The 8,976-nt window shown below is 51.1% G+C and overlaps 1 protein-coding gene across 1 annotated transcript in view; it reads left to right on the top strand.

Moving 5' to 3' along the window:
- The first annotated feature begins 8,778 nt into the window (after positions 1-8,778).
- Bhlhe23 (basic helix-loop-helix family member e23) overlaps positions 8,779-8,976 on the top strand; it is a 2,140-nt gene continuing 1,942 nt past the window's right edge. The window contains 1 exon segment of the mRNA XM_029568449.1: positions 8,779-8,976. This exon segment is cut by the window's right edge and continues 16 nt beyond it. Within this exon segment, the coding sequence (XP_029424309.1) occupies positions 8,903-8,976 (74 nt within the window). The 5' untranslated portion in view covers positions 8,779-8,902.

Raw genomic sequence — 8,976 nt, 5'->3', positions numbered from 1 at the left:
TGCCTCTCATTTAATAGGTAGGGAAAGATCAGCCCCATAGAGCTTCTGAGAGATGTTCAGGAGGCCAATTTAGAGAGACATATGGGTCACACTGACATTGTCCCAGCAGGCAGCCTGACCATGGTGTGCTGGGTGCTCACAGAGTCGTTTACCTAATTACAGCAGCTTGTGAGAGACAGGTGCCATGACTGGGACTCAGTTTACTCATTTACAGATGAAAACAGAGTTATGGATCCAGGCAGCATGGGTCCCAGCTCTGACCTTTCCCACAGTCTGTCTTCCTGTGCCTGATGCCAGCCTTGTTGGTACAGCCCCTCTGTCCTGGCCCTGTGGGATGTTCATCCCTGGCTACAGCAAGCACTACATGAGCCATATTTTGGGCTTTCCCTGTCCCTATCCCTTGAGAGGTTCCCCTGAGCATCCTGAGAGCTCATCCGAGGCAGGGCTGTTGTACCCAAAGGGGCCCTGGGCTGGAGGGCCACTTTTACCCTCTTTTTTCTGGCCCACCCTGCACAGTTCAGCACCAGCCATCCTGCTGGCTGTGTTCCTGATGCTCCTGAGGGCTCAGGATCCACAATTTGGCCCCAAAAACAAACAACAAAGGCACACTTGACCACTTGGTTCTTGCTGCCCAGAAAACCTCACCTGTCCCTGGACACAGTGACACAAGTTCAGGGGCGCCCTGCCCCCTGGAGGCCAAAAGAAGAACTACCTACATCTGTGACTTCCCTCTTCCCCTAGAGACCACTAGGTGGGTCAGAATCACACCCTCTTTCTGGACAGCAGACTGTTCCCGAGACAGCAGAGACCGGCTTGGGCAGAGCCCACTGTGACCCCAGGAATCTCCAGCTCCCCCAGATAAAACCACCTTCTAAGGTGTTCAGCTGGGGGTCAGGACCCAGGTTACCTCCTAAGGGGGTTCTCTGTCCTGCTTAGGCACTTAGAGGAGAGAACATGAGTGCTGGGTAGGGTCCTGGAGCCGAGGTAGCGGGGCCTTCAGAAAGGGAAGTTCGGAGCAGAGCCAGGTGGGGTGGCCAGCTCTGGGTAGGGAGGGCCATACAGGAACCACAGCTCTGCCCACCAGGCAAAGGTTAGTGAGGGCCTTCCTCCAAGGCATGCCAGGGATCGGTTGTGTGAGATGAGGCTTAGCCTGTTGTAACAGGGTGTCCTTATTTGTGGATAAGCTACACAGAGACCAGCTGGGAGTGTCCTGATCACCTACTACAGAAACAGCTCCAAATTTGGTGTTTAAAAACACCTGACCTATCATTGCTCACAACTCTTAGCATCAGGAATGAGAGTAGGCTCAGGGGACATCCACCTGCTCCCAAGGAGATGGGCTGGGCTCAACTTGTGGTCACACCCTCAAGGACTCATGTCCATTCCCTCATTTACCACAGCACAGGTAAGCACAGGGACGATGAAGCCAGATACCTTGCCTGCTCTCCCTGGACAGGGCAAGAGGCCAGAGCTGACCCCACGCTTCCTGCTCCAGGCTGATCAGCACACGCCCAGTAAGAACTGGATTTGTTCCAGCCCCAGAGGCTGGAGAAAGAGTTGTCGGGCATGACCACCTCCCAGGAGATGTTCTCTCTGGGCACAGGGCTCAGCTGTGAAGGACGGAGCTCAAGGAAGAGGAGTGCTTCTCACAGGGACAGAGTGCAGGCGGCGGACAAACGGGGCTTATGAACCTCTTGTTCTACCTCAGAACCATGTTTAAGGAAGGCCTGAGGGTGAGGGTGAAGAGAAGACACAATAGGGGACAATACACGGCTGAGGGCAGAGGCTGGGGTTTCCTGTGCTCACATCCTCCACAGGAAACACGATTCCTTCCTGGAGGAATGAAAGCAGACCTCAAGTGATGTCTGCAAAGTGGTTTTACAAATACAGCATTAAGCACACAATAACAACTCCAGACAATCAGAGAAACAGTAGGAAGGACAGCAGAAACCACAGATCTGCAGACCGGCTTGGGTCTTGCTGTACGCAGCATTTGAGGGGAAAAAGGCACGACTGAGAATTTCGGCAGACGTAAAATCACATGAAAATCTAACACTGATTATAAATTAGAAATTTAATAATTCCTTTAAGGGAAAATTCAGCTAGGGAGAAAATTAACAAACTAGAAGATAAGTCAGAAGAAAATACCGAGAGTGCGTTGTGGATATCACAAAACAAAATACAGAGGAGAGATGGTCAAAGGATTCTGGGAGTAGGACCAAAACACGTAACCAGAACCCAGAAGAGATTGGAGAAGTCAAGGTTAAAGAACAGATAAAATCAACAGCAAAGACAGGTGTAGTAGCACGTGACTTCATTCTGCGCACTCAGGAGGCTGAAGCAGGTGAATCTCTGTGAATTTGAAGTCAGCCTGGTCTATATAGCAAGTTCCAGGTTTGCCAGAGCTACTGAGTGGAACCCTATCTCAAAAAAACTCACAAAAACTAGCTGGGGCTATAACTCAGTGGTAGAACACTTGCCTAGCATGCATCAGGCTCAGGGTTCAATCTTCAACTCTGCGAACAGTGAGCTTTCCAGAACTAATCAAAGGCAGAATGTCATGAATTCAAGAAACCCACAAACCCAAAGAGACCAAAAGACATGAGCACCCACATTGCTCCACGCTCACAGGAAGAAAGCCATGCAAACTGAGAATCAACTCTCCTGGATACATCAGACTGCCAGGGTCATAGGGCAACACATGTCCCCAAAACTAGAGAGACAGGCAGCTCCCAGGACTCAGAACATGTTGAGTGAATCAAGACCAGGGCAACAGAACTTGCCCTTAACTGCCAAACTGCTGAAGGCTCTTAGGGACAAGCTAAAACTCCACAAAGGTCCAAATGAAGACTCCATTTATTTTTGGGAGAGACAGGGTCTCCCTGTAGCTCCAGCTGGCCTGGAACTTGCTATGTAGACCAGGCTGGCCTTGATCTCACAGATATCTATCTGCCTCTGCCTCCAGACTGCTGGACTAAAGGCGTGAGCCACCACGCTGGGCTAGACTCCACATTTTGAAGAGTCTTACTTCCATAATCCCACCCAGGCCCTCACAATAAACACTGGAGAAAATTCCCCCTTGTGCTCTAGGCATAGACCACAGCAAGCAGGGGAGAAATCAGCAAAGGTACATTTCAAATATACAAACACTTTTAGCAATGTAACCAGTAAATTCAGTCAAATTAACATAGAGTTCAGATCCCCAGAACCCGTATAGAAGCAAGGGTAGGCATGGCAGTCACATGTAATCCCTGCTCTGAAGAGGCAGAGAAAGGGTATCTATGGTACAAACTATCTGGCCAGACTAGACAGAATTAATGGGCTCCTGGGTGAGCGAGAGGGGAGAGCAACTGAGGAACATACCTGACAGCAACTTTGGGCCACCACAAGCACACACCCACATGCGTGCATGCATACCCTCACACACACACACGTGCCCACACACATGCAAACACATACATGCAAACACACATGCATACACATTCACACCATACACACATATACCGCCCCCTGAAAAAAAACAAATCATGACTGAATATTTGCTGTAGACATTGGCAATGTTTGTTGAGACAGGATCTCAGTCTGCAGCTCTGGTTGGTCTGGAACTCTCTATGTAGACTAAGTTGGCCTTGAACTCACAAAGATCTGTCTGCCTCAGCCTCTTGAGTACTCCACACATGGCCTGACAGTTTTTTAGAGAAATCAGTATTTCAATTTAGGGGCTAGAGAGATGACTCAGTGGTTAAGAGCACTGGCTGCTTTTGCAGAGGACCCAGGTTGAATTCCCAGCATCCTATGGCAGCTAAGAACAGTCCATAACTCCCATTCCAGGGGACCTGACGCCCTCTTCTGACCTCCATGGGCATTGCACGACATGGGTGCACTTACATACATGCAGGCAAAACACTCAGACACATAAAACAATAAAGAGAATATTAAAAAACACTAACACAATACAATCCAAAGACATAGTAATTTGATACTTCTGTGCTGAGGAATAATGGTAGGAAAAATATTGTCTTTGTTTTCTATAATTAAATGATCATGTCTCTATAAGAGCATAAAGCTTCTTTACCAAAAACACTACAACTCAGAGCATGAAACAGTCTCAACTCTGAACCGAGGTATTTCAGGCAGCAAACATTGGTGTGAAGGGCAAAGCGAGTCTGTCATGTGTTCGGCACCAAGACTGCAATAAAGTCACGTGATTCACTGTGGATGAGTGCTATAGAAACATCTCGTTCTTATTACAGTTGATTTTTAATTCCTTTTTAGTCATTACACGTTCATTTTACTGTTGCCAAATTTTCTGTGATGCTAACATCCAGTTATCTGACCACCCCCAACATACCCCACAGTTTAAGAAGCTCGGATGGGGAGCTACAGATATGTCTCAGCAGTTAAAAGCACTTGTTTTTCTTGCAGAGGACCCAAGTTTGATTCCTAGCTTCTATATAAGACAACTTACAATTGCCTGTAACTCCAGCTCCAAGGGATCTGACCTCCTTGGGTATTAGCACACACATGACACACCGCACACACACACACACACACACACACACACACACACAAATCTTAACAAAGTTGGGATCTAGGTGAGTGTGGTACTATACACATTTCTGAGGCACTACCTCTGGCTAGGTTCCTGAGTAGTGGTGGTACTTCCCCAGGGGTGCTGTCTGTTTTACAGGCAATGAGCCATGTGACAAATGTCACTCCAAGTCCCACTGTCCATATTCTGCCTGGCAGCTTGGGGATGCCTCTCTGCTCTGTGTCAGCCTAACCCACCAGCCCTCCCTTCCCCCAAGACATAGCAATTAAAACGCAACAGTTAGGGAAGTCTGTGACAGACATGTGGACCCTGACATCTATCTATCCTCTGCTTCCCCAGGTCTAAGCAAGGCAGGTGAACAGGCTAGAGCCACACACTGGGACTAGCCACAGGAAGGCAAGGGAGTCACTAGTTGAGAAGATTTTCATGGGGTAATCCTAAGACCATGTGTGATATGGACATGACCCACACTTTACAGATGTGGAAAATGAGGCCCAGAGGGACTGAGCAACTGGCCAGGAAGCACCTTAATTGGTGCAGCGTACTCCACACCCTCCCTGCCCTGGTGAGTGAGAGGCAGTAAGAGTCCGGCCTACTCAGTTGTGGCCCCACCAGGCCACCCTACCCTAGGAGGCCTGCAGTATCAGCTCTAGCAGAGGAACCCTGAATGGGCCTGATAGTGACCACCTCCCACATGGGCAGGCCGATCAAATAGCCAAAACTGGAAAAGGCCTGAGAAGTTGCTGGTGCATTCTCCCTACCATCCAGCAGGTGGAAGCATGGTACTGAAAACCCTGCCTCTCCTTGCAGTCTGCCTGTTGTGGAGCCTGGGATGCAAATAGGAGGCTGACCTTGCACTGGGGCTGGGTCCTCCTTCTGTCAAGCCCTTTAGACCCGGTATAGGTGCAACTGAAGGTTCTTTATTAACTGGCTGTCTTAGTTTCTTTTTTCCTGCTGTGATAAAATACCCTGACCAAAGCTACTTAAGGAAGGGTTTATTTTAGCTTAAAGTTCAAAGTACAATCTGTCAAGACAAGAGACTCAAGGCTTGGAGCAGCTGGTTACATTACACCCACAGTCAAAATAAGAGAGCTCTGGACACATGTTCGGCTCACTCTCCATTTTATACAGTGGGGACTGGTGCCACCCTGCCTGGCAGTTTGGGGATGCCTCTCTGCATCCCACCATGAACTACTCTTCCCATATCAGTTGCTACAATTAAGATAATTTCCCACTGGCAAACCCAAATTTCCATCTCCCAGGTAATTCTATATTGTCAAGTTGACAACACTAACCATCAAACTGGTCAATATGTCTATTTTCCTGGCTGTGGAGTTTAAACAGTTGGGAGCCTAGTCCACCACAGACCCAGGCCATAGCTTTGACATGATGTCCCAAGCACAGCCATTGCTAGAACCTGGCTCTGGATGAAGCTTGAAGGCCCACTTCACCCATGCCTGTGGCCCTGAGTCCTTTGCATCCCACCAAACCCCACTAACATTTCTGAACTCTCCACTCAACATCACCCAGGGGCCTCACTCTCAACATATCCACAGCGTCATCCTCCGTTAGCAAGCTGAGACCTGGGCGCCATCTGAGCAATGCACTCTGTCCAGCCTCCTGAACTACTTTGGTCAGGCCCTGACAGCTCTGCATGCCTAGAGCAGACCCAGACAGGGGTGCCCCCACCTGCTCCCAATCTGCACAGTTTTGGCTGCTTGGGTGATCTGTGAAAACACCCCTGGGATAACTTCATGAAGGCCAACTTCCTTGTCTTCCAAGAAGACAGGCTCCCCTGAATAGCATCAGTGGCTCATCATAGTGGCCCCATCTTTGGGTCCCACCCACCCCTGTTGCTGCTCCTCTCTTATGCATTGTCCCTTAAAAAAAGATTTACTTTATTTTTTTTTTACTTTATGTGTTCTAAAAACTAACCTCTGTACTCAGATCTTTTTTATTTTTTTATTTTATGTGTATGCCTGTATTGCCTGCATGAAGGTAAGTGCACCCATGTCATATAATGCCCTCGGAGGTCAGAAGAGGCTGCCAGCTTCCCTAGGACTGGAGTTAGGAACAGTTGTTAGCTGCCATGTGGGTGCTGGGATAAGAACACAGGTCTTCTGCAAGAACAACCAGTGTTCTTAACCGCTGGGCCATCTCTCCAGCCCAAGATTTACTTTATTTTACGTGTGTGTGTGTGTGTGTGTGTGTGTGTGTTCAGGTGACCATAGAAGCCAGAAGGGGGAATAGGATCCCTTGAAGTTGAAGTTATAGGCATTTGTGAGCTGCCTGATGTGGGTGCTGGGATGGGAACTCTGGTCTTCTGATAAAGCAGTCACCAATCTTAACTGTTAAACAATCTCTCCAGGCCCCCTCCCTCTGATCACCTGAAGTGCCCTACAGCTAGCTCCTGGGCTAACCCCACCCTTCACCTGCAGACCCGGTCTCAAGCATCACAACCTCACAATCACACTGGAGTCTCCACCAACTCCCACCACATCTGACATCATCAGTCCAGGGGCAGGTGCCTGGCAAGGACCTCACAGAGACACTACATCCTTTGGGCCAGGATGCTGTTCTAGGTGACACCTGCTCTCCACAACACAGCCAACCAGATGATGAACCCAGTTCTGGGCAGACAGGAAGCTGTTGTCTGGCTCCTTTCTCTTCCAGGCCTAGAGCAAAACCTGATGCTCCCATGAGCACATATCCACATGTTTGTGCCTGTGTTCTTGCATTCTGGTACCAGCATGGAGCCCCAGAACCTTCCAGAAAACATAACTAATCTGTTCATTCTGCAAACCTGTTTAAGGCACCTATGCTCTCTCTAAAGAGTGTTCAACAACTAAGTCACTTCCTCTTTCTGATGAAACCTGGGGGACAGAGAGGTCTCTGCCAAGGTCACACAGCATGGCCTTCTGAGTGACTTTGCCTTGTGCTGGAAGACATGGTGACCATCACTTAAGGGAGGAACTGATGGCCCTCACCCATCAGAGGTGGGTGCAGAGCTTCCCAGAGGGTTCACACCTTGGGAGGCTCTGAGCAAAGCCCCCAAGTCCCTGAGCATCCTTCACGTTGGGGGTTTCAGTTGACCAAATACAGAGAAAGGCCAGCCCCAGTGCTGGGCACATTTACCCAGTTCCTCACATTTGGTAGGTAGGAAGGGATGCCTTAGTGCCAGCCTCTTACTTCACCATAGTATCAGAAACTCCATCTGCTCTGCCCCTGGCAACCTCCAGACAGCCTTAGTCTGGGCCTCCAATCCCCAGGGCTGAAACTTTTGCCCCAAGGCTGCTCCCTAAAAGGAAGCTGACTCAGTGCCTAGCACAGCCGCAGACCTGCTGCTGCGGATGTGGGTCGGGGGACAATCTCAGAACCAGGCATCCTGAACCGGTCAGAGTACATGCAGGCGCCAGGCAGCACCTAGATCTAAGCTACCAACTATGAGAGGAAGGGTCTCAGCTGAGGTTCAGGGCCCCTGCAGGTGACAGCACATCCCAGTCCCTCACCAACAAGGAGGAGCCTGGGCGCTTCTATTCTGCCCTCAACGCCCAGCTCCTCCTCTCCTCAAGCTAGAGCTGAGAAAATCCAACATACCATATTTCCAGAACAAGACTGAAAGCCATTCGACTGAGAAGCCAAGCATAGGAATCGAGAGGCCGTTCTAACTAAGAGGTTTCGTTCCCAAACCCTGGTCCCCACCTCGAACCACCGCTCGAGGGAAACGTGGGAGCCACGCTGGGACGAATCTGTCCGCGGGACCTTGTGTTGGAACTGCCCGCCGGGCAAAGGGACGCCTGCCTGAAGATCTCGATAGCCCAGCGACTGGGCGGCTGATTCCGGGAACAGGCACTTGTCGGTCGTGTTGCACCCAACCAGGTCGGTGAGCCCGGAACCAGGGAGAGCACCGAATACCGGGCAGCTCTAAGCGCTCCCGCCTGGCTCCAGTGGGTGGGGACCCAGGACAGGGCAAGACTGCGGCTGGCGCCCCGTGGAACTCCAGCTTTGGGGGGCGGTGACCCCGAAGGAAACACGAGGTGCTGGTCCGGGCGCCGAGAACCAGGTAAAGCGCCCTCGGGTCCGGCGGCTCCCGCCGGCTTATCTGTCGGCGCCGCGGGTGGAGTGGGGCTGGGAAGAAGCGGCCGCCGGGTCCCTTCTGATTGGACAACTCGGAGTCCCAGCGGGAGCCCCAGCAGCTTAAAAACGAAGCCGGGAGGAGAGGCAGCTGGAGCCGCCCGGTCCGGCGGAAGGGTGCCTGGCCGGACAGACTGCGGAGGCCCCGGGACCCGCAGACAGCCCGAGGCGCCCTCGGGGTGCGAACCTCACGGTGGTGGCGGGCTCGGGAGGGCCATGGCCGAGCTCGAGTCGCTGTCCGGGGATGCGTACCTGGCGCTGAGCCACGGCTACTCGGCCACCGGCCTCGC

The sequence above is a fragment of the Nannospalax galili genome, unplaced genomic scaffold (genome assembly GCF_000622305.1).
Source record: "Nannospalax galili isolate Female #2095 unplaced genomic scaffold, S.galili_v1.0 scaffold160, whole genome shotgun sequence".
Classification (NCBI taxonomy): domain Eukaryota; kingdom Metazoa; phylum Chordata; class Mammalia; order Rodentia; family Spalacidae; genus Nannospalax; species Nannospalax galili.
The sequence above is the reverse complement of the archived record's forward strand: the minus strand, read 5'-3'. Positions and strand labels throughout refer to the sequence as shown.